This window comes from Amblyomma mixtum, chromosome 2 (genome assembly GCF_055824585.1).
Source record: "Amblyomma mixtum isolate Tamu chromosome 2, ASM5582458v1, whole genome shotgun sequence".
Lineage (NCBI taxonomy): Eukaryota > Metazoa > Arthropoda > Arachnida > Ixodida > Ixodidae > Amblyomma > Amblyomma mixtum.
In genome coordinates, this window is record NC_143013.1 from 67,960,468 (window position 1) to 67,986,610 (window position 26,143).

Here is a 26,143-nt window from a genome sequence, read left to right on the forward strand (position 1 = left end):
GCTTCACCCCTGCGCCAGGAGCGGTATGAGATCCCCAGGGATTCTTGAATGTAAAGTAAAAAAGATGACCACAGGGTCATCTTCTGCCATATATGCACAGGCATCTATGGCAATTAAACCAATGCGCTATCGCGTCAGATTACTAACGCGGAGCTTACGTGTCCTCTGCAATCTTTCTTAGCATCAACTGAAGCGACAGGAACTCGGTCAATGAATAATGAGCTGCACAGCGTGGCTTATAATCAATCTCCTTGGCCGCTTTGCTCTTCGAAAAAGGGTGTGCACTGAGTTAAGCACTGTTATTTTCATTTGAAAATTTGATTCAGCCCTATCTTCGGTATCTAAGTCACCGTACTGAGCAAATGAAATAGCTGCTGTTATGTAACTTTAATAATAAAGTAGCAGCAGTGAATCTTCAGCAATAGTTATAAAAGTGCAAATAGACACTGCGCCTAAAGTATTGCAAGTGTGCCACTGTGCACTCCGAAATAGGAATAAAGAACATGCACGCTGACCTTGGTTCCACTTCCATTCCCAGGGGTGTTAGATGACAGCGGTGGTCGGTAGGTGAAAGTGAAGTGTCCTTCACTGCCCGTGCTGTTCGGCGGTAGATGCAGCCCATCCAGTTGAAAGCTGACTTGCGCCAGTATGCGAAGCCGATGCTTCTTCAATTCGGCGCTGCTGATCACAGAAAACTGCGTCAGCGACGGCCCCGGACACAGCAACTTCCGACCGTCCTCCAGCACGCGACAAGCCTTCAAAATAAGTATATGAGAGTTAAAAAACGACAATTGCTCTCTGAGGTTTTAAAAAAAAGCCAGACATTCAGCCGGGCATGCAATGACGCTCAGTCTCAAAGTTTTACCGCTATAAAGGAGAGTACGGGTGCCACGAGGCAATCAAGAACGCTATCATAGCTATTCAGGTCTATTGCTACGTTGGGCGCATACTCATGGCACAGGTTTGTCCGACGTAAAATACCTGTGAGCTTGGTTAATATCAGATAGACTTCTGTGCTTGCGCAAATGGCCGAGTGATGAAAACCATGACGGACAGGAGAACTGTTAATCGGCCCTATTTTTTTGTTCGCGAAATTGAACTTATAAGAACGCCCCGCTGATTTCGCCACAATGATAAAAAATTGCGAAACGGCGTAAAATTATTGGCGCTAGGAAAATTGCTAGAATGAGAAAGATGTAGCCCCCCCTGTAGCCCAAGATGCTGGGCGGCCGCAGGTCCCACATGGGCAATCCCCTCACATACCCCCATAGCTCCCCTGTGGTGGATATGTAGGAAGCCGAAGCTGGTCTTACCTCTCCTTAACCTGCACACGTCCTATATATTCACATCTCAAGGGCTAACAGAACACCAATTCTTCAATACAGCCTGCATTGCCTTCCTTGCGTGTGTTGACGGCAGGCTACGGGCTGACATAGGCTCATGTAACAACTAGGCCAACTAGGCCCAACTAGGCCATGTACCAACTAGGTACATCATGTACCAACTAGGCCCAACCCAAGTTTTATTGACGTAGGCTCGATGCCGGAAAACATCGGCACGCCAAAATGAGGCTGCCCACAAAAAACCGCCCTTGGTTCTGCGTTGGTTGAAGCGGGGCGGGAAAGCGAGCATGCCTACACGCTGGTCACACCGATTCCCTTTTGGGTATTCAGAGGCAGGTGCACTACATATTTGACTGCTTGAAATAGAACTCAGCAAATCTTCCGATGCCCTTTTAGGTGTTTGTAGGCAAGAGCTTCAGACTAATTGAAGCCATCGGGAATTCATCTATGCCTACATTTCTTCTTGTTGTTAACCTTATCAGCAATGCGGCTGCCCAGGCTCCTATCAAAACTCCAGACAAATCCCATTGCCTGAGCACCATATGATCGCAGCAATTCTCGTGGCTGATTTCTCCACGCTGGGTGTCGGTCTAGGACATGTGTTAAGAAAGTTTAAAGTTTCCTTTTTAGCTCAAGATGACATCGTAGTGTCCTCTTAATGCCTGAAGCTGAGGGGCGCCGCTAAGTAAAGTATAATCCGTACAGTAGTAATGATGGTCATGCACACACTGTGTGACTAAAGAGTGAAAGTCAGAAGCCAAGTCTGACGTTGTTAATAGGGACCGTTGCGTCAAGTAGTAAAGTGATAATTTGGTAGGCGAGCTTATTGTATCGTAAAGTATGCCCTCTTGAGGCATCAAGGCCACATATGCCATGAACAGGCCGGTTGGCCATAGTTGGAGGTGTGTACGCAGATCGTCCAAAGAAAAGTTCAAGCTTCTTGCTTTTAGTGGAAGAGATTCAGTTTATTTGTCATATAACGGGATTAGCACGAACAGTTGACTGTTATAAAGCAAAAAAAGCGAAATCTGCTGCTGTATGCGCGCACACAACATCAGAGGGCAGTAGTTCATTGACGGCCAACTTCAAAATCATGGTGTAGTCAAATACAAGATTTAGATTTAACATTTATTTTCGTGGAGAAATTTCGCGGTCGTTCATGGAAGCAGAAAAGATATAACAAATAACAACTAAACGTGCACACTGTCGTCATCGATGGCTAGTTTAATTGAATTCAAGGAACATGGCCAGCAGAAAAATCAAGCGTGGCCCAATTTACGTTAGTGCAAATTTTGCGCGTGGCATTTATGTCACTTCGCCCAAGAAGCAGCTGCTGCAGTCACTTATTGGTATGATTTGTTTAAGAACAGAAAACTCTCTCTTGGTGGAGATTATATGTCCCAGCATTAGTTAGATATTAACCCTGTGTTACTCGGCAAGAAAGAAGTTCAAAGGCAAAATATGATATATATATATATATATATATATATATATATATATATATATATATATATATATATATATATATATATATATATATATATATATATATATATATATATATATATATATATATATATATCATCTCCTTACGGTCGTAATGAACTCTTGTTTCCTGTTATCCAGAGAAGCAACTCGAGTCACCATCGCTGGTTTGGAAACGCTGTGCAAGTGAACACCGTCGGCAGCAATGGCAGGCTGCTCACTGCAGAAAGCATGAATACTGATCTCAGTACTGTAGTCAGTAGCGCAGGTCTGCTAAAGTTCTGTTGTTTTACATGCGAGAAACTGATCAGCCATCATTAGCACCTTTTTAACTTAGAGTAACCTTAAAAAGTGTAGTTTTGCCTAAGCAAAGATGAAGATGGCCGCGTTAGATAAGAGCCACTATATTTTACGTTACAATACTTGTCAGGTATTTTCCGAGGAGAAAGCAAAGAGCACGCAGGTAAGAATGCTAAGGTCTCCAAGGAGGGATCGTTATAATACACATATATGTCCTCGTGTTTGCTCAGATACCTGCAATTTGTCGTAATGCTCATAAGTGCATATTTTGTAGATATTCTTAATGCCAAGCGTTTTGGTTTAAGTCGCTGAGGCACTCAGTGAAGTTCGGGTAGTGATCTCCTTTCAAAAGGATTTACTGCGCAAGTGTTACTGCCCACATTTAAGGTCTTAAAGTTTATTTGGCCCTAATAGCGATAGGTGGAGTCTTACCGCATGTTGCTTTCTGCCTCATTCTTCCCTTCATAACGTCTGGCAAAGCGAAAGTTTTCTTTTCTGGCAGCATTGGTTAGTTGTTGCACGCAATGCGCGTAGCATTTCATCCTAACCTGAAGAAGGCTGTCATTGGAGCGATGCTTCCGATGAAAGGGTTGGGCATGAATCTAAATGTGCAGCCGAGGCCCTTCTCAGAAACGAAGGGAATGGTGACACCATCGATGGCAAGGACGACTTGAAGCTCGCTATCCTCTTGATCTGCAGGCGCCGCGCTGGTTGAGCACTCCACATTCGTTTGGTTGAACCTGTAGTGCAAAAGAAATTGAGACGATGGTTGTAAGTTCACGTTGCTAAGAAGCAGATTTTCTCCACTACAACAGGCAGTTGACAAGAGAGTCACACTATCATGTAAAAGAGGTAGGCTGTTAAGCTGAAAGACAATTTTTGTCTCAAGAATCGTAGTTAGGAGGCTTCCGTGCGAGAAATGCTACAAGGAGCACCACTGAGCATTTTCTTGACAGTTGGTTGCAACCGAAAATAAAGCACTACTCCCATTATTTGCTTATAGTTTCTACAAATAAAAGTTCTACAAGATAAAAGGTGCAGGTTTTTTTTTCTGTTATGCGCCTATGAGCAAAAATGGCCTTATTACACCTAGGCGAAATTCATGAAATATATTTCCTCAGATTTTTATTATGTGGAGGATGTCTGTGCACGTCCGCACTTTCTCTATTCGATGTCTAGTGGGTGTCCCTTTTGTATAAGAAGGATTGTCTAGAAAATCACCACATGAAATTTTAAGCATCTGTGAACTTTCCGCATAGGAACAGCGTTGAAAATAGCCCAAACCCCCACGGGGATAATATTCGCATTATCCGGACTCCTTCTTTTCGAAAGGGATGCAAAAATAAATGACAGACAGAGCGCTCTAGAGCACGTGATTGCAAGTAGATGCTTAGCCCGGTGGCAGTGTAATAGCCTCATTGGTGCGAATGACACGACAAAATACAAATGTTCAAGCCTGAAAGGTAAAGAAAGCCACATAAACACTAAACAATAAAATGGCAAATAACCAAAACCTATGGTAAGCAAAATTTTATTGATACTTTTCTTTGAGATTATAGTATATTGACAACGTGGATTAGAGGTAGAAGAAGAGAGCGTAATCAGTAGAAGTAGACGACGCTCAAAGGCTACAACAACAACAGATGTGTAACAGTTGTTGCACAGAAAAGGAACTGCAGCGGCTGAACAAGGGCACCGAGAGCTGAACAAGGGAACGAGGGCACCAGAAAACGGACCTACACTTCCGCGTCGTCTACTTCTACTGATTACGCTCTCTTTCTTCGTCTACCTCTAATCCACGTGTCAATATCTCACAGATGAGGCAGTTCAGTAGGGGCCAGTGGGGATTTCCTCTGAAAAGAAGTTATTAATGCCTTAGCATTAGCAGCCTAATTACGGGCAAAATGCGGTGTCGTTGTCGTTGAATGTTTGAAGGCTGGATGTAATACAGTGAAAAATTAAAAAGAAAGGCTCAGTGAATGTCTCACTTCTCGTTGTAACCCTTAACCATGGCATGGAGAAGAGATGAAGTAAGGTATGAAAGACGGAAGAGAGAATTAAAATCATGACGTGACATACTGTGACTGGTCGGTTGGATCGCACCACCCGACCAAAGGCTATATATCATGAGAACGGCGCCGCGCGCATTCATCAGCTTTCCTCCTTTCATTGAGCCCTGCGAACTTGTTTTACGTTCCCTTGAACAACGTCCAAATTAATTATTTGTCAAAACAAAACTTTGATTTCCGTTGGTGTATGTGAATTCAGAATCAACAGAAGCTTCTCAAGTATACCCCTTAAAGGTCATGCCGTCGGTGTGGAGCAGCAGAGTTGTTAACAGAACTCGTTAGAAGCCTGAAGTTTACACTGACTTTACTGGAGTTGCTGAATGGAGTGAGTGGCTGTATTAAATTTGCGTCCTGCTCAGACGTACTTGTATAGCTTACACGTGGTGCCTCCGATCGTCACGGCTCGCTGTGACCCGATGTCGAGATTCACCCCTAGAAGAGTGACGTTAGTGCCTCCGGCTACTGGTCCATAGTCTGGCACCACACCGGACAACGTTGCGACCTATGGAAAAAAGAGGAAAGACTCCTTGTTATGCCGATGCGTATAAGGGGATGTAACTCAAACACGACACTGGAAATGTTCCTCAAAAAAGGTCATTCCATTGAAGCCTCTAACTATAGCTTGGACGTCGCGGTCAATCTCCTTGGCGTTCCTATAGTGCACGCTTGCGAAATTTAAACTGACATGTACTAAGAGGTTAACCACGAAGTCACTGCCAGAGGTAGATTCCTTTGGTCACAGAGCTCCCTTGAGGTTGATTTGACATCTCGTTTCTTGAGTTGCATTTGGTTTGGTTTGGTTTATGGGGTTTAACGTCCCAAAGCAACTGAGGCTATGAGAGACGCCGTAGTGGAGGGCTCCGGAAATTTCGACCACCTGGGGTTCTTTAACGTGCACTGACATCGCACAATACACGGGTCTCTAGAATTTCTCCTCCAAAGAAATTCTAGCCGCCGCGGCCGGGATCGAACCCGCGTCGTTTGGGTCAGCAGCCGAGCACCATAACCGCTGAGCCACCGCGGCGGCAGAGTTGCATTTCACTATGATCAATGTTAAGCATAGTAGAAAATAACTTTGACCAACAGTTTACATTCTGCCTGTAATATGAAGTGACAAAATTCGACTGCCTTCAGAGAGCCTTTAGTAGCATGCTGTCAGCATTATCCCATGTAGACACGAAAAGATAGTCCAGGTAGTTGATAGTCCAGTCGTTGTGCCGTGAACACTCCTTCTCTTGTCCCTTCTTTTTTTGTGACTGTTTTTTTTTTCAATTCACAGTCAACTAACTGGCCCGCATTTCAACACTTCTGCAAAAAAATATACCACCCATTCTACGATATGCCACCAACGCCACCCCCTTTTGTAGCCACAGATAACGCGTTCGTGCCTTATTTAACGGGGACACTACAAAATAGTCACATTCTTGACGCAAGTTGGGTTAAGATAGCTTTACATAAACGCAAGTTTAACATGAAAGCCAGTAGATCGTTTGGTGAAGAAGTTGAGGACCTTGTATTCGAAGGCAGATGGAATTGTCAGAGTGTGGACGACGTCGTAGTTCTTCTTGTCATCCCTGTTGGTATCGTTTACAGAGATCGTAATGTCCACTTTGGCGGCGTCCTCTGCAGGAGGAGTTTTGCACTTCACCCTGGAGGGCAGAAAAAACTGTTTCACAACATTTAACTATGCGAAATTATCGGTCAAAATGTTATACATGTACATTATATTTGGAATGAGAGTCCAGGGGACATATTCTATAAGCTCTGCATTTTATGCTGTTCATCTCGCATCCATTCAGTACTCTGTCAGTGGTCGCTTAGATATACTTGCGGCTTTCAAATGACAGGAGTAAGCGACCCGGCCATTGGGTCGTTGGCGACCCTACCTTACCATTGGCTGAAAGTGGATCCAATATACAGCCAATGGTCAGAGGCACAGCAGCGCTCTGTCAACACCAGGCCACCGAACCAGGCCATTAGCTGCTATTGGCTGAGATACGCAGCCAATAGTGAGGTCCGATAGCGAACCACCCAATGACAGGGTCGCTTGCCCCAGACGCTTGAATGTCGCGGGTATATCTAAGTTACCACTCACAGAAGACCAAAATAGTGCAAAATGGACAGCGGAAAGTGGAAAGCGTATAGATTACTGTGCCAGGAAAAAGCGAGCACAGTCGGGCTAGTATGCGATTTTGAACTCATCGGGGACAACTACGCATTTCATACGTATACCCACGCCTCTAAATATAGAACCATACATAAGTACAGCCTTTGTCAAAAGTCTGGAGCCCAGGGGGTTTGCTTCTGAAGCACACTGTCTGGTTCGTAATGCATCTCCAGCGCTACAAACTTGCTGAAGGTAAGAAGATTTCTGGTTATGCCTCCTCCAATGGGTAGGACTACCATGATTGTTACAGGAGTCCCACTGCGAGGCTTAGAAGCAAACTCCCTGGACTCTAAACTTTTGACAAAGACTGTACATTACAGTGCACATTTGTTCAACGTTTGTATTAAACCAGCAGCTCCTGCAACCTACATGAGGTTAGAATGAAGAGTATTTATCATTCACTCATTAAGTTAACATTTTGTAAAAGGCACTCTGTCGAAATCAACTTTCTGCTTATTAGGACAACTGCGTGCAAAATTATTATAATGACCATTCAAATACACATCCGGCTGCAGCTTTTCAACGCCTGCGCGGCAAAATTCCCACGGGAGCATTTCGAAGTTCGGCAGAGCCGAATAGCATAAAGGTGAACGAAAAATTACACTTACAACATGCAGCTCTTCGAATGCGACAAAATCAGGTGTAAACAAGACAGGACATCTATTCGCTCTAGCATTCAAACGGGCGTTAAATCATAAAAATTGTATCTGGTTAAAAAGTGCGAAGATTGTACGTATTTTTCGATTCCTGCGCCAAGGTTTCCTTGTTGATACCGCGCCTATCACTCTCTTACACCACCTGTCGATTATTAAACAAAAAGACCACATAGATTTCCGTTTCTGGATATTTCGTGGTGCACCTCTACTCTCCTTCCAGTAGGTCATTAGAACTGCTCGTCGACAGAGGGCGACAGTAACGAAGCACATGATACCAAAGCGACGTGTCCTTGTCTAGCGTATACCGCTCTAGCAAAATAGATTCTTACCGTCGTGCTCATATTTACACGGATATCTATAGAACTGCGCCTCTGCTAAACTGTTCAAATGCATCAACCTCATATCTGTACAGTTGAGTCCGTAGCACGCCTTACAGCTCAGGTTTGCATTCAATGACTTTATTTCATTAGGTGAAAAAAACGAGCAGTATATCAACCTTGAATATTGACATACATACTGGATATATATGACAAATAGAATAGAGCGCACGAGGCTTAAGTGCAGTGGGTGAGCGTTTATATATTTTTAAAACTTTAGGCACGAATATTTTAACTTGCGGCATCAGAGGACTGCACACACACAGTTAGTTGGATGCCCTATACTCACAGTGAGGAGACCCAGTTGATGATTTCGCAAACACGGCCACCGACAGTGATCTTCAGGCTGCTCGATGATTCGCGCCACCAGTAGCCAAAGTTATCTCCCAAAATTGTGATCATCGTGCCGCCAGATGTGGGCCCGCTCTTCGGAGTCACCTGACAGAAAACATAGCCTGTGCTTACAATAAACGTCATCGTCATCATCATCAGCCTGACTACGCCCACTGCAGGGCAAAGGCCTCTTCTTTGTCTCTCCAATTAACCCTGTCATTCGCCAGTTGCGGCCACCGTATCCCCGCAAACTTCTTATTGTCATCCGCCGACGTAACTTTATGCCACCTCCTTCTACGCTTGCCTTCTCTTAGAATCCACTCCGTTACCCTTAGGGACCAGCGGTTATCTTGCCTTCGCGGTACATGCCCTGTCCAAGCCCACTTCTTCCTCTTGATTTCAACTAGGATATCATTAACGCGCGTTTGTTCTCTCACCCACTCCGCCCGCTTCCGATCTCTTAATGTTACACTTATCATTTTTCTTTCCATAGCTCGCTGCGTTGTCCTTAACTTAAGCTGAACCCTCTTTGTTAGCCTCCACGTTTCTGCTCCATAAGTGAGTACCGGTAAGATACAGCTGTTGTATCTTTTCTCTTGAGGTATATTGGTAAACTGCCATTCATGATCTGACAATCCGACAATAAACGTACTATTATCTGCATCTATTATCTGGCAATGTCTCATTTCTGGCGTCCTAAAGTGGATGCGGACGCCTTACTCCAAACAACGACAAGCACCGGTAGTGGCGACTCCTATTCTATCAGTTACATAGAACGTCCTGCCGGGTTTAAATAAAATTCATTCGCCTCTTTCTGCTTTGGAGCTATTTTGGCTGCCCCATGGAGATCGCACGAATTTGTCGCACACATTTTGTAGTAGTCACCTTTGGTGGGCAAGACTGGTGCTATGACAGCTGCACTTTCAGAGCAGGCGATGTGTAGGAAGGATTGATCAGTGCTAGTTTGCTTTTTTGGCTATTTTTATTTACTTCTATTATTGCTGTTTTTCATTGCCCAGGAAGACATCCGGGATCTGTTCCAAAAACGCGCCTTCAGACCATCGACCATTTCTTTCAGGATCAAGTTCCCCGACACGCGGGCCGCGCTTTCTCCTTTTGAGCACGTTTTACCTAGTCCCCATCTGTTGTTCATTTTTTACCCGGTTTGTCTTTTCCTCACTTTATTTTTTTACTTTCTAAGACTTTCCTGGTTTTCTATAATTTTAACGAACTTTGCAATTAAAATAGTCTTCATGCATATTTTATGCAAATATCGCCATTCTACTTCTTTTTGTTAACGTCTGCCAAAAACGAATAGTCTTAGTTAACGTGCAGGACCTTGCCGGTCTCGAGTGGTCATATACTGTGCCAAGCTCTTTCTTGAAATTGCTGCCTATTACAATGAATGGGTGCCTGATTATACAGCGCAGCTGTTTCGACCTCGTTCCTTAAAAATGCGGCGCCGGGGCACCGTCCGCACAGACCACCACCCGCGATCCACTAGTAACAAAGCCCCTTCTGGCACGAACTGGTGAAAATGAATTTGCTACCTTAAAGCCCAGAACATCACGCCCAGCATCTCTCGCATACGAGATGATTGTTTTAGCACATCGGCTAGCCTTGTTGCTGCAGCGTTATCTTTATTAGCTTTTCTTCCTGTTTTGCGCAGTTTGCGTGAGAGTCCTCAAGTCCACCGCTGAGTATGCACGGGTGCAACTGCACATTGGGGCATAACCGTGACCCTAAGCCACCCGTGCAGTGGTGTAGTGGTTACAGCATTGACTAAAATATGTGAGCTCTAATATGGCTGTATTTATTCACAATGTATGCGTGCAGCGCTGGACCATTGGCGTGGAAAATACGGCGTAAAAGTTTTTGCTCAGTTTGTTTCCCGTTCTTGTTTTCAACCTTTTTCTTTTAATTACCACACCATACAGTCCTGTTTGGTCCAGCAAATTGAATTGTTTGTATATATTAATGCGAAAGCACTATTGCAAAAAGTAAACCACGAGCAAGATCTTGCGATGTTTGTGTGCTTGTACATGATGTTTGTGGGTTTGGGCCTAGTAAAATGAATAAACAAAAATAAATCAAATAAATATTAGCGACATGGGAATCGAGTTGCGGCGGCGTGACCAGGCCAGTTTCGCTGGCCACCGCGCGAGAGCACTACGATATGCATGCCTTGCGTTTAACTGTAACCCACTCCCTCGCTTGTTCTTCTTCATCCTCTTTATAATGGCTCATACCCTCATGGGGGGGATTGGCCAAGGTGTAGTGCCGTAAACAAGGAAATTTCTGTAGGATTACGCCAATGTATAGGAGGCAAGCGTGAATTTTGAAAAATGTATAGACGAAAAACGACACAAGAATATTTAAAGTTAAATAACAAAGAACATTTTGGTGAAAAAAAAGAAAAACTCCAAGACTTTTAAAGGACTTAGCAAATCAACCTACCAGTTGCAATTCTGTGCATTGCACATCCTCTTCTTCATAAACAGTTACTACTATCATACGAATATTGGCGCTTTAAGCTATGCGGTGGTAGTGACAGAGAGACTTGCGCTTCGTGCGTTGGCGGCGACAACGCTGTGGCAGAAGTAAGGCACTAGAGCAATACGTGTTGGCTTTGACAAGACTCCTGCAGAAACGCGGCATTGGAGCATAGGCCACCGGCGTTCATTGGGAAAATTGGCACTGTCGATGAAAAAGTTGAAGATGCACATAACTGGCTCCCTCGATCAGTCGATTCAGGGAAATTATAACGCATTATAGCGACATCCACCGTCTTTTCCCGGCCCCTGCAAAGGGGCTGAGTAAGACGGAGGAGCGAACTTTAAGGCGCCTGCAGACAGGTACTCTACTCTGTCCTGCAATCTTAAAGCATTACGATCCAAACACGGATGGGCGATGCCCGCACTGTGGGGAGACCTTTGATATCTTCCCCATGGTGTGGGCATGTACTCAAAATCCCCACCTCCCCCCTTCCCCTACCCCTTCCAGAGAGGCATGGGAGACTGCCCTCCTCAACTGCTCCTCGTTTGAGTCCCAAAGGGCTGTGGTGAAACGGGCGAGAGACGGGGCATTGTCATGCGGTGTCTCGGACTAGGGACGCCGACCATGTAGCGGGGCCACTCTGTGGCTCCCAAACTCTATTTCAACAATTAAAAGTTTTCACCACCACCACCTCAGTCGCGCTTTCAGGTAGGTGGTGGTGGTGTCCACCTGAAAAAAACTACTTTCGCGAAATATCTCGTGTTAAGCACTGCTAAACCGCCAGCAGTTTTTTTGTTTTGTCTCCACAATTGAGGTCGTGCCTCTATGAAAAGCGGAGTTGGCGGTGGGGGTTGAGACACTGCTAGGATATTTTTATGAACAAAGACGATGGACTGTGTGCTGAAAAACCACAAAAAAGGAAACGAAAAGTTCTTTGTGCACTGTCACCAAGAAGCGTTGCCTTATCTTACAAGTACCTCATTTCTCTATGTAGTTAAAAAGCGTAGCTTTTTGGGCTTGTTGGTGCATGATCATAGCGAGAGAATATAGCGCAGAGTAGGACAGGACACAAGAAGACGAACACGAGTGTTGTTCGTGTCTTCTTTTGTCCAGTGCTACTCTGCGCTATATTCTCTCGCTATGTTCTCTATGTAGTTCGAACCTGATTAACACGTCTGCACGTCTGCCGTCCGACAATTGTTCCGAGCTGCCGGCCGAAACCCGGCAGTCTGTTGTCGTCGACCGCGCTGGGAACTCCGGTCAACTGTTCTTTTTTTCATTCTAGGTGTTTTGTCTTTTTTCTTTTTCTTTACTTTTGCTATTGTACATGCTCCCTGATTTGTTTGATTTTTGTAGCCATCCGTCACCGCCGTGAGAGCTGTTGTGCTGTCCGGCATACAGTCCCTTGCTTACGCACTCAAGTACGTTTGGAGAGAGGAGAGCATACCTTCCTCTCCCACTTGTGTCTTTAAATTGTGCAATGCGGATTTGCAAATGCTCTATTGACGAGAATTACATTTAACAACTTGTCAGCGAAACACATCTTAGACAAAACAATCGCGTTTGTCACGACGATCTTCCTTACGTGCTTAGCAGCCGACAGTCATGAACCGCAAGTATACAGGGCGTTTCACCTAAAACTTTACACTATATTTAAAAATAGGGTTTTTGAGTTAGAAGAGCGCTTTTTCTGCATAGCACTGTAAGCGGTGTAGTACGTCAGACCACTCCTAAGATGTGCGAACTAGCACGCTGGTTAACTAGTTTCGAATAGCTAACTCTTTGACTATCACTGTTAGACTGCTTAATTACAGAGAGGCGTGTAGCACACCGTAAGTAATATCCATATCAGTTTTTAGAATTCTGTAAACGTAGTTACCCTCGGCGCTATGGTCAAACCAATTTTGGCTATTTCGACTAGCTGCGCGCACTGGAAAGGCTGCTTCACCTGCAAGCTTCTCGAAAGAGCATGTATTTTGACGCGATGTAACCAAAATTTTTTGGGCCTCAACGCCGAGGCCCAAATTCTAGGTTCCGCCAAGGTTTTCGTAATTCTAGAAACCCTTACGGATATTTCTTACAGATGGCTAAGCGCGCTAATTAATGAGCCTAACAGTAATAGTTAAAAATTCACCTAGAGAACATTAGTTTACCATAAGCTAATTAGCACCTCTAAGCTGTATTCTGTTGTACCGAGCCGCTGACAATGGTATGGCGAAAAAAGTGCTCTTAAACTCAAGAAGCTGGTTTAGGTTGGTTGGTTTATGGGGTTTAACGTCCCAAAGCGACACAGCCTATGAGAGACGCCGTAGTGAAGGGCTCCGGAAATTTCAACCACCTGGGGTTCTTTAAAGTGCACTGACATCGCACAGTACACGGGCCTCTAGAATTTCTCCTTCATAGAAATTCAACCGCTGCGGCCGGGATCGAACCCGCGTCTTTCGGGTCAGCAGTCGAGCACCATAACCACTGAGCCACCGCGGCGGGCTAAACTCAAGAAGCCTATTTCTAAATAACGTTTACATTCTTAGGCAAAACGCCCTGTATATACAGGGTGTTCCACCTTGAGCACGCTGTTTAGATGGATAAATATGGGGGGCTCTACGCGACAGCACCTAAAGCACCAAAAACTCTGAGGAACGCAAAGCTCGCTGGACAGGCGAGTAGAAGAGAAGCGTCTGAAAGCAGCGGGTTTGCGACAAACGAAAGCCGTCAGGGAAGCTATGTGCGGTGCCGATGTCGAAGAATAGCATGGAATGAAGACGAAGGCCCATCAAGCAGTAAATGGACGTGGCGAACACCGCAGTGCAGCTAACGTCATCTATGAAGCTGCCTGTAGCTAGAGTGTGCTCTAATTTTCCTGCAGTGAGCTGACGCCAATGTCATGGCATACTGGTGGTTTGCTGCATATTATTGATGCCTTAGCAGTTAGCAGTATTTGAAATTTACAAGGAATTTTTCACTTATATGCCTTACCCTCTGTGTGACGTCCTTACGTCCTTGAAAATGGTCCGGGTTCTAGAGAAAGTAATAGTTGTGCCGTTATATGTATACCCCTGCATAAAGGGTTCATTTCAACTTTTCAATGACTATACTAGGAAATATCATCATACAGTAGCATTTCTATCTTATTTATCACCTAAATAGCAGATACCGACAAAATATTACGTTTTAAGAGAAATTTAATTGGGAACTATATTCCGCTGCGAAGTAATAGAGGCAACATTTCACCTCTGTAGCTTACGCCTCATTGACAAAAAAACGTTCTCGCGCACTGCAGTTGCACATCTTTACCGGCCCACGGGGCTATCACTTCAGGTCTTTTAATATCGCGACAAATCTTTCATAACACAAGCCGTCTTTTCTAATATGTAAAATGTTAAATTTCATTGCGCATCAAAGAAAGCGATAACAATGAATTCTCAACTCTGTCGTTTGTCGGCGATAGGGTTGCTTTCGCAAATAAATACACCCAAATATTAGGTTTATGATAAATGTGTAATGTACTTTTCATGAGAAACAGTTTCTTGCCAATCTGTACCCCACAACCCCAACCCTACAACAGCGGACTGTCAAGACTCAAGACCCAAAAGGACTTGGTTCAACGGACGCTGGCGGCGTTGCTGGCCAATTAATTGGGCCCCGGAATAGGGGCTCCACCTGGTATTGTGAGGGGAAGGGGCCAATAGGGTCCTACCCCAATCATCTTTCCATAACTTTTTAGCAGATGATAAATGTTTTTCACCGCCACCATCTCCGTCGTTCAACTGTCACTCAAAAGACTCACAAAAATATCAGAATCCCTGAAGTTAGGACTATCCGTGAAAATTTCATTTAGGACTTGGTGAGTGATAGATATTGAAAGAGGTTCCTATTTAGAAAAAATATGGACAGTGGAACGCTTAATGTTTTCAAAAAACTTGGCAGTTTGCATGGCATGTCAATGGTACTGTATAATATAACCAGTTCTTGATTCCGTATATTTCCATAAATGGCGGCCGCAATATCTTAATTCATTTTTTACTCATTAAAAGTGATCATATTTCTGTAGCGTACTTTATTTGTTTAGATAGAATATTATTCGTGGCTATAAAATGAGAATATCTTATTTTGCCTCTTAATGCGAAACATTCTTCACCTACCTCTTCCAGAGTTTAAACACGAATTACCCTGCATAGAAGTAAAAAGGAAGTCACCCATCCTCTAGCGCCCTTCCTTATTGGTTAGTGCATCCTGTCTGAGCACAAGGATAGATTCCGTGCACTAAATAACGGCAATACTGTACTTTTAGCAACAGGGCGTATTTCAACTTCGTTTTATTGCCAGTTGATGCAGTAAGCAAAGGAAAGAGATTTTCAATTGTCGCACTAGAGGTGTTGGGGCTATCTATTGCAAGGGGTTGGAACCTCGCTTAAATATTGGTCATTGCAAGAACTTAGCATTTTAGAAAAGGAAATCTGTTTCCGTTACCATCCAGAAGTGTTTCGCATTTTTAGTAATGAAAATCGAGCACACGACTGTTTTCTCGTTGACAGTGTGCGACGTATCATGTTGAATGCAGAGTACGTGTTTTGGTTTATTACGATGAAGTTGGTTCCAATCTTATGAGCAATGCACAGGGTCTTTTGAAACTGTAATTACACAGAAACAAGCAACATAATATCTACATTATAAGACATAAAAACAATTTGGCCGTTTATACTCCAGAATGCTTCTGAGCGAGTTTATAATGATAATTCTCCTAGCTTCTTCTTAATGTTTTCACAAAATTAAAAACGCAAAATGTGTCACTGAAAAAAAAATATGCCAGCTGCACTAAATTTATAGTGTCAGTGCATTAAGCTACGTGGAGCGGAACCCTTGTGCTTACGTTGTAGACTTCAATAGGACACTGATCGAAGAATAGGTTTGCGCCCTTTGGACATTCGCCTGAGTGGGCACAGCGACCATCGCACCATCCGCACCCCAGTGGGTCCTCATGGCTTCGCAAGCATTTGGAGCAGGTGCGGTAGATGCTGCACGACCCGACCGGGAACTTTAGAACCTGCAGGAAAAACAAGCATCAAAATATGATGAAAGTACATGCACAGTCACGTTAATCAAAATGCACTGAATATTCAGATTCTCCGCAACTTTCAGGTGACAGGAGGGTACAGAACCAAGGAAAGCACTCGAGCCAACGCCAACGACTATTATACTGAAGGAACAAGTTCGAAGAAATTCGTCCTTATTACTGAAGCTGCTAACAGATCATCTGGCCGTTCATTCAGTGGGATGCGCACTTTAACAGTGTTATGGTAAGCCTGCAAGTAAAATTCTTAGTCTCCTCATCCGTCACCAATAAAGGCAAGAAGCTGATTGCAAGGAGTGCGCAACGCATTTTAGATCGGCTCAAGTTGGTGGTACCTGCAGTAACACCCGGCTAAGCATTTTTCTGCTGGACGTGACCCCACCTTCAGCCGATTCTGTTTTTTTAGCTCAGCAACGTGCTTGATCTTGCTCGCGGTTTCTGTGGCCTGACGATTGCCCGCCATATCTGTTAGCTGTAACCCTCAGCGCTTTTTATGATACTTCTCATCTCGATCAGCACAATCTATTTTTCGAGCTCGGCAAAGCTGTGAGCGTCCCCTCGTTGCCTTCGTTTCTTCACGCACCGACAGCTTTAGAGTTTATCCTGGGCCTTAGCTATCCCTTTTGACGCCTTGGCGGCTTTTCCCACTTTGAGTGCGGTTGCACAACGCCACCATTAGCGCTTTAGGGTGACCTTTCTATCTATTGACGAATCCGGCTACAGTGCATGGGCGCCGCTCCAGTGATATTGGCAGCGACCTTTTAGAACTCTACAATTAAGCATTTAAAAATGATGACGACGACGATTTTGCCTGTACTAACTTCTCCACACTATACTCCGCGGTAACTTTTCTTGACAATGAAGCAGAAGTTATAGAGCAAGAACGCGGCCGGAATTCCATGCGCCGGATATTGCCGTGATTAGTTTTCTCTTAAAACGTAGTGTATTTGTAATACTCGTCGTTAAGGCAAGATGACAAAAATAAATGAGCTTTGTAACGTTAGAGAGTTGCGGGAAAGGTTTCGTTGGCAGCAATGAATTAATAGTTAGGCACTACTGACACAGATTTCCATAGATGGCGTCAGCTGCTTCTGTGGTGGAGTGAAGCAACCATGCAGGGAGCAGGGTGCAAAGATGCCGTCCTTGTGGCCTAACTTGAGCCCTTTGTGCTGTTATATAATAGTCCTAAAATTGTCAGCTGCGTTAGAATAATTTTTTATTTTTTTACTGCAAGTGTGTTGTGGCGTGAAATCGTGGCATAGCTCTGAGCATTTATTCGCCTGCAAACTACTCGTATGCATACATACCAATCGTTATTCTTAAATCATTGAAGTACATTAAGGAAAAAATGGCGGCGAAAGAACTTTTTCGGAGTACAGAATGCATTATGACGTGAATAGAGAGAATTTTCGACAGCTTCATTGTGATACTGGAAGAATTTTCAAACACGAATTATTATACAGCAGTTCACTTGGGGAGGACGCAACAACCGTGTTGCAAAAAAGTCCAGACAGCAGTCGAGGGGATAAGTGCTCAAGCGTGTACTGCACATTATTTTTACCAAGGGAACTGAAACAATTTTACCGTACAGAAAGTAATGCGTTGACGAAAGGCAGGATTGATAACTAAAGAAAATAAACCAAAAACTAGGGCTAGTTGATACAACTAAAGAAATGATCCCTTTTACTATCAGGAACAGGAAAAATGTAAGAGAAGCTGTATAGGAAAGAATTGTGGGCTAAACTAAGAAACGGTTTAGCAAAAGCCGTCATTTGTTACCAATCTCACACGGAGGGGCCGGCTCAGCACTGACGCTTCCTTCACTACCACTGCTGCGTGGCTTTCCAAGCGGCTTTCGGGCACACTCTGGGCACGAAGGTGCCTTCGCCGAACCGCCCTCTTGAGAGTGCACCTCCGAGCTCCCGCTAAATTCTGCGAACTTTTGACACGCAAAGGGTCAAATCGGTCCAGGGTGGAATCGGTATAATGGCTCTTGCCGTAAATGAGGGAAATGAGGGCTGAAGTATGACCCAAAGGAGGCGGCCAGGACTAAGCTTCTCCCACAATGCCGCAGGTTCACTGCTTTCTCTCCTTGCACGCTATTACCGAAGTGGCAGCGCCTGAGATGGTGGCCTTCACACGATGGTCCAAGTTACCACACTACGAATGAAGAGGACTTCCAACGCGCGAGAACAACATTTAATTTCCGGCACAACTCGGTCCAGAGTCGATATGTTGACGATGTGCTGATGAACTGTTCATACATTGACCATGTTCCATAAGGTTTCGCCGCACCATGACATGTAGCTCCGCCAGCACTAAACATTTTTCTCTCTTGAAGAAGAAGCTGCGGAAGTCAACAAAATAAGCTTTTGTAAAATTTGGCCCAAGAGAGCTGCGTGTGCACGCATTCATTAGATGTACAATTTCTTTACCCGACTGACTACAAGGGCACATAAAACTTGCAGTGGTCGGTAGATAGTGGCCTGGAGATTGTGGGTATGTTGAACAGTAACTACGCATTCAGTGTAAAAAAAATCGCTGCATTTAACGTTCATTACCACGGATATCGTGATAAATAATATAACTAGAAATAATTCACAGTCTTTCTCGTCGTCAAGAGCAGATTCGAAATGCCCGGCAGGAAAGGTGCATCCTAATTAGGATGGCTCATAGGCACTGAGAGCAGCATACGAGTTTTGGGGACCGTCCTTAAGCCACTTTTCTTTTCTTTATCTTTTCTTCACAAGCGCCAGCGCGCTCCAGTTCATGTTCCTGCTATTTGGATACTGACCTCGCCCAGTGCCAACCCGCTCCGCCACGTGGAGCTGCTCGGGGTGCCTGCGCACTCGGGGAACCCCGGCAACGAGGACGCCGATAACTTAGCTAGAGGTCTGATACACCGAGCATAGGGGGCCCCGGGGGTCGGAGTTCTCCCGGGAGCGTATGCACACATTCAGTGAGCTCACTCAGGCTCACCGAAATGAGATACAGCACTACCCGCCACAACACCACTCGAAATTACCACCAAACCCTATGGCACCGCGTCCACACGTGAGCCCTCCCATATTCTTATACTGGGTCCCGCTGCCACCAAACGCTCACCAACTCCTCTTGCACCCTCTGCAACCCTCCCACCGCCACCCTCGCCTACATTCCACTCCAATGCCAGGCGGGTCCTTTCCCGCGGGGCCTGGAGCAACCTCACCAGCTGGAAGGACTGGAAGGCCCTGATGCGCACTGAGGACCCGGTCCGGCAGAAGAGCGCCACGGACCGGGCTGCCGGAGTCATGGACCGTGGGTACACGACCGATTGAGTGTAGTGGCATCGTGCGGGGGCCCAGGGGCCCATGTGTCCCAAACACCCCTGTCAAAATAAAGTTTTTACCACAACCATCGCAGCGGCTGGGCGCTGCCGTGAGCGTCCTAGGGAACATGCGTTCTAGGGTTTGTGCGCATTACTTAATGACGGGAACTCACGCAACGCTCTCGCCTAGCTCGTCACAGGGCCACCAGGACTGAGCTTGCGCTTCTTGGGCTGCAGGGCAAAACTTTGCTCCTTCGCGTCGAGCGATTGCTTCGCCCATCAGGAGATCATGCATGCGCTGTTCCGGCGTCAGCGCAGCACGGAACCACTGGCGTACTGAAAGCGTCACCAAAGTTTGTTTAGGCTCGCTTAAAATTTCTCTTCCGTTATGGCGCCAAGGGTCAGCTGCGCCACGCAGACAACGGAAGCTAAATGCGTTTCATGCTTGATAACTGGCATTTTAAGAAGTCTGCAAAAACCGGAAAACACTCAGGTGTTATCCTCGCAGAAGCGCCTTTCAGTTGCGCAGCTGTTACTGGTGAGTGTTCCAACAAGTGGCGCCCTTGGGTGGCTTCTGTCGTCATGAAACACTCGCGTCATTTGTGATAATAAAAGGAATGGCCCACCTTGTCACACGTCAAGAAATATCCGAACTCTCCCTTGCTGTCTAGAGCTGTACTCTTCTCTATAGGGGTCCCCTCGCCATTTGAGACGTCTGTCCAGTACAGAAGCTTTGATGCGTCACCGATTCGTACCACCTAGACAGAAAAATAAAGAAAGGACAGGGCACCTTGCGGTATCAGTGAAGGGGCGGAGGGAAATGGTGTGAAAAATATTACTGGCGGAAGGGTAAGACGCCCCTGAAATGCAGGAGCCACTCTTTCCCTCTCGCTATCGCGCTGGGGGCGCCGGACTGGCTCCAAATAGACAAATAATGCATTTCATAGAACAGAACCTAGAGTGCCTTTCAATACTGCCTGGCATGTTAGTAAGACATTTAGTGCGCCAGACAAGACTGGATTAATTCTTTCCAGTTTGCGATTAAGGTATCGTTTTAGAGTAATTATGCTTCAAAGCTATCAAGGTCTGTTCAGGTAGTCGTGCGAACTCTTTAAGCGCAACCTGAACATTCGCTACGCTTATTTATTTTTTATGTTGAGGGCTTTAATGTACATAACCAAAGGCAACCAGCGCATAGGCGCTTCTCTATACTAGGTACACATAAGCACACTTTAGTGTGTGGAGCAAAAGGAAGCCGAAATGTGACGTTTCATTCTAGAACAAGCCAGAAATGTGCCGGAGGCCAAGGACATGAAATTATTTGTTTTCTTGGAGAGTGAACTCACGTACCCATTATTTTTATTAGCGCTATTTGCTTTCGCCAAAATGAATAAAAAATGATACTGCGATGAATATATTTATGTGTGCTGTGTAGCGCGAAGTACTGGTTAAAGGCCCCATGAAAGACACCTTTAATGCACTGCAACGCGCTCATATCTCACAAGGTGTAAGGTAATGAACGTTCATGTGGCAGATGAGGCCTTAAATGAACAATGTTACGCCTACCTTGTGGAGGTATCCTTCGCTGTCACCCACCCACGCAACGGTGGCACCGTTTTGCTCCATGACTGTGACGGATGTAGCGAGCCCCTCTTTGAACTCCATAGTCGCTGCCCCAGTCAGTGGTTCCAGGCCCTCGATGTAACTGTTTACACTGGGTGTGCAGACATTTACGCTCTCGCTGGTTTCCTTCTGTAAAAAAATCCGAAATAACGTTGAAAACTCCGCTATCAGCTTTTCGGTCGGCATGGTCATTAAATATCTAGGAAAGGAATATTGAGCGCTATTAATTTGTTATTAGCGCACGCTGTATTTTATAGTTTTACCTGCCGGTCTCCCAGCCGATCTTAGAGTTCTGGCTGATTATGCAGCAAGTTGGATCTTCTGCCTATATGTTTTTGCGGCTTCGGTTGCAGAGCTGACGGCAGGCATCACTTGAAAACTATACGAACACTGGCGCCACAATCAACAGAGAGAGATTTCAGAAAGCAAAAAAAATATACACGATTAACGAGCACTTACGTATCCGATTGCTTGGCGTGTAATAAGTGCCACCTTGCTATTGAAATCATTAACACAATGATGACATTAAGCATACAGGTAGGGCCAATATTTTTATGTGTGTGTGTGTGTTGGGGATGAAAAGGTAAGGGAGGTTGCCTTAGTAACCTCCGGCTTACTGATGACACAGCTGGGCTAAGTAACTTTGAGGACAAATTTCGCAGCATGTTGCGGACGTGAACCGGTGAAACAGACCGCCGGGTCTAAAAATTAATATGTAGGAAACTAAATAAATGTAAACAGTTATAGCGCCCGGCGACGCTATAAAGCGCCGGCGCTGAGATCGGCGTTACAGCGCGCGCTAGAAGAAAATAAAGCTGGACAGCGCGTGCTCGGGGCGCACGCCCGGCACGGGCAGTTCGGAACTAGAAGCCTGCCACGCTGGTCGTCTCTCTCTGGTGCTCCGCTGCGACCCCGCAAATCCTCAACAGTGGTGACCCGGCGAACCGTGCCTTCTTTCCCAGCGGCGTCCTAGCATGGCGTACTGGCAGCACCCAAGTTTCGACCCGCCGCTCCCGGCGTTCCGGCCTGCAGGCGTCGGCGGGTGGTTCGCCCAACTGGAGGCTGCGATGTACCTAAACGGCATCACCATCCAGCCGTTTAAACACGCAGTCCTTTGCGACATCCTCCCGCCCGACCTCCTGCGTCGGCTCACCTACTCTGCCTTGGGCTGCCGGCCATACGATGAGCTGCGTGCGGCCGTCTTGGCGGACTTCGGCGCCTACTTCGTTCCGCCGCCGCTCTACGACGCAGCGGACCCGTTTTCGCCGCCGCCAGCCTCTGGCCCTGCACCGGCCTCGCTCGCGCCCACGCAGCCTTCATCAGAACCCGGCCCGCCTCAGCAGCCCCTCGCCGCCTCGCCGCCACTCCAGTCCAGCGTCTCCGGCCCGGCTTCTTAAGCACCGACCGCACCAGACGCTGCCGCGTCGCTTCCGACAGCACATCCTGCTACTCCGGACACGCTAGCAGCACTGTGCGACGACTCCACGGCCCCAAGTCCGCAGTCATTCCCTCAACAGCTCGGTGAGGTGCCTGGCGCACCGCGGTTTGCCACGTCAGCGAACTCAGCGACAGATGCGCCTCGCGCCACCCTGTTCAGCGCCTCCGGCCATACCGCCTCCAATAAGGACGATACAGCGTCTTCGGCACAGCCCGGTGAGCAACTTCTCTCATCTGCAAAAGTGCCGCCGTCAGTCGAGCTCTACCTCGAAGAGTGCCCCATTACGCCAACTTCTGCAACCTACTGCGTAGCATCGCTGCCAGCCGAAAGCTCACTTGCCGCCTCATCGCTCATTCCGCTTAAGTCGACAGTCACTGACCTGAGCGATCGTGCTAAAGGCGAAGTGAGTTTGCCGCCACCGCAGCATATGCCACATACCAGCCCCACTACCCCGGCCGTCACACCGCCTGCCCAAGAGGCCCCACCCCAAGCCCTCATTCCTGTCAACCGCTTCTCGGAGTCTGACCCTGGCAGCTCGACACTGTCGCAGCAAGCGTCTGTTTTGGTGCCTGACTTGAGCCACCTTCAGCAGCGAATGGTCGAGATACCCACACCGAGTAGTGCGGCAGTTGTCCATCCAAAAGCTGTGTCTTTTGCTGCCAGCCAGCCATCTGATGTAGCAGTCTCAGCTGCATGGCCTGTGACTGCAACAACCTTTTTGCAGCCACCTACCGCCGACCATGCTCACATGCGCATCATCCCTGGCCAACCGCTCCGGACTGTCGATCCTCGTTCACCCAAGCGCCTGACACTGCGCCCTGCAACTTCCTTCGCCATCGTCACGGCTCACACCGTTGTGTCGACGGTCGCACCTGTGCCAAATATTGTTACAGCTGCTGCTGTCGCAGCACAGCTTCTGTCAGTCCACGGAGCCGATTCGCCCGCTCTTGTGCTTATGACGACGTACTCGGCGCGCCAGATTCCCACCGACACCGGCTCCAACGTTCCAACACCGACGACACTTGTGTCCGCAGGCAGCACTACAGTTGGTGACGGCCCGACCATGGCCTCCCCTGCCCCCATGTCCTTTGTCAACTCGGCACCCAGCATCATTCGCCCGTTGCGAAGCAGCCAGGCTCGTCCACCTGAGCCCGCGCACTCCACCCGACGGCTCTTCCCGGCACCTGACATGAACTTACCGGACTCTCCATCTCTGGCTACTCCATCTCTGCCCCGTCGGCGCGCAAATTTCGCCGTTCCGTCTAGGCGGGGGGCCCTATAGTGCTCGGCGACGCTATAAAGCGCCGGCGCTGAGATCGGCGTCACAGCGCGCGCTAGAAGAAAATAAAGCTGGACAGCGCGTGCTCGGGGCGCACGCCCGGCACGGGCAGTTCGGAACTAGAAGCCTGCCACGCTGGTCGTCTCTCTCTGGTGCTCCGCTGCGACCCCGAAAATCCTCAACACAGTCTCCAAAGTGAATAACAGCTCAGGATAGGCAGCGAAGCATTGGAAGTGTTAAGGAAACCCATCTACACAGGGCATGGGTTCCTAGTGACTGCAAATGCAGGCACGAGAGCTAAATAGCAGGAACAACTAGTATGTAAGAGCAGAATCAAAACGAAAAGCTTAACGTATGGAAGGATCAGAATTTAGACTACGTCTTTGTGCACAGCGTAGACAATTGGTGATCATGAAATGAAATTCGACATCCGTGAATAGGAAGTTTCCGGCATGTTGTGCGCGTCCTGAAGGCAACGACAAAGACTGCGGCCGCGCACCTGTTCTTAAGCACGTTCACGGGGCTGTTGCAACAAGATACTGGGGAGTTTTAGCCCAGAGGAAATGCATTTGCGCAGACATTAACCAGACGCCGGCAGCGCACGCACAGTGGCTGGAGCGGCACCACTGCGCGTGGCCTGTCGGCACCAGGTAATCAGGATTATCTGACGCTAGTACCTCTGCGCAGTGTTGAAATTGTCTGCTTCTTCAGAACGACTGCTAGACTAGCGTATAGGTCTCAGTTAAAAACCGTGCCAGGAGTCAACCCCGGTTGCACGGACATTACAGTTCGCAGCGAGTGCGGCTTGTGACTCATAAGAGGATCGGCTTTTGCGGAAGTGACCACTAGTTCTACGCTGTGGCAGCGGCTGGGTATTGCACACCTAAGTTCATTAGCAGGGATAGTTCCTAAAAGTCCTGGCATGAACAACTGCAGTTATTCTCGAAGTAGCCGGCATCACAGACGCAACTAATGTACAGTATGGTCCATTGTTAAAGGGAACATGCGATCGCGTGGCCTCCGTGCTTCACGAAGCCCTGCTGCCTAGATGCGGCGAGAGTAGGCGGCATTATGCGCATGCGTGGAAAGACCAGCCGCTATGCTTAGTGCGCATGCGTCTTGTGCCGACAATTCCCTCAAGTTCTCGGCGGCAGCGCGCTGCAAAGCGCGAAGGCCACGCGATCGCATGTTCCCTTTAACAATGGACCGTACTGTACAGTGGAGCATGTACAATGGCAGATTGGGAATTAGAACACGGCCTCTGTCAATAAGACATTACAAATAGTGTACAGTGAGCGCCCGTCAGCAATCACTCGGGTGTAAGCAGTCTTTGCCGTGCCTCGCGCTGCCTTAGTTTTCATTGGGTCTTGCTAGTTGTGCATTCAATGCGGCCAGGTGTGGATGTGGACTTCAGCAGTGTAGGCCACTACTGGTAGTAGTGGTTTAGGCGGCTGTGAAGAAAAGTGGTAGGTCTTTAACGGGTTTAAACCGAATAGACATGCGAATATAGCGTGGTTGGCTCAAAGTTTTGCTTTCTTCTCAAGTGTAACTCGGGCCGTGATTGGCTACGGAGATAGCATAGTGTAATAAAGGAAAAAAAAACAGTCATAACATAGTGCTCTCGTGCCGTGGCCAGCGAAGCTGCTATATACTCCCGCAAAGTGTAATTCATGTTTACAGTGTGACAAGTAGAGTGGGTTTTAGGCCAGTCAGTTGTAATTTCGACATCACATTTTGTTTTACCGTGCTGGATCAATAGCTGCGGATTTCTAATCGTCCATTCATCATTCTCCCTGCGGAGCGAAGGTGATGTAGGGGACCCCACAATTCTGGAAGAAATCGTGTTTGAACGGGAAACCGTTTACGAACGCAATTTTTTATATAATGTACAAATTCACTATAACAATCAATATATCCAGAGATCAGGCGAAGGCAGCCTTGCATTTTTGTTTCTATTTACGTGTTTGCTACAGGGAAAAGCGTCTCCGATTTATTTTCCATTGCAGTCTTAACTGTTCCATGCGATCGACGGAAACAGTGTTAAAGAAAAATTTTCTTGCATACCAGAAGAATGGACCATTATCTTCGATATTTCCGTTAAAGTATCCGACAATTTTAGAATGCTAAAAATTTTTTCCGACAATGTTGGACACACTTGCAAAAGTTGAGCAGAATGTGAAAAAGTTTTTATGTACACAT

At 46.7% G+C, this 26,143-nt stretch overlaps 1 protein-coding gene across 2 annotated transcripts in view; it reads right to left on the bottom strand.

Annotated features, from left to right (window-relative positions):
* The window catches only part of LOC149359644 (hepatocyte growth factor receptor-like), a 61,905-nt gene that overhangs the window by 21,706 nt on the left and 14,056 nt on the right, over window positions 1-26,143 (bottom strand). The window contains exons 3-12 of one of the 2 annotated variants that reach the window (XM_089571787.1): window positions 21,171-21,356; window positions 20,231-20,362; window positions 16,097-16,270; window positions 14,203-14,244; window positions 8,687-8,835; window positions 6,708-6,846; window positions 5,563-5,699; window positions 3,677-3,868; window positions 2,937-3,048; window positions 516-755 (exon numbers count right to left, since the gene is read on the bottom strand). In XM_089571787.1, the coding sequence (XP_089427913.1) occupies window positions 516-755; window positions 2,937-3,048; window positions 3,677-3,868; window positions 5,563-5,699; window positions 6,708-6,846; window positions 8,687-8,835; window positions 14,203-14,244; window positions 16,097-16,270; window positions 20,231-20,362; window positions 21,171-21,356 (1,503 nt within the window). The remainder of the gene's footprint in view (window positions 1-515; window positions 756-2,936; window positions 3,049-3,676; window positions 3,869-5,562; window positions 5,700-6,707; window positions 6,847-8,686; window positions 8,836-14,202; window positions 14,245-16,096; window positions 16,271-20,230; window positions 20,363-21,170; window positions 21,357-26,143) is intronic. The other variant, XM_089571788.1, reaches the window with a different exon arrangement.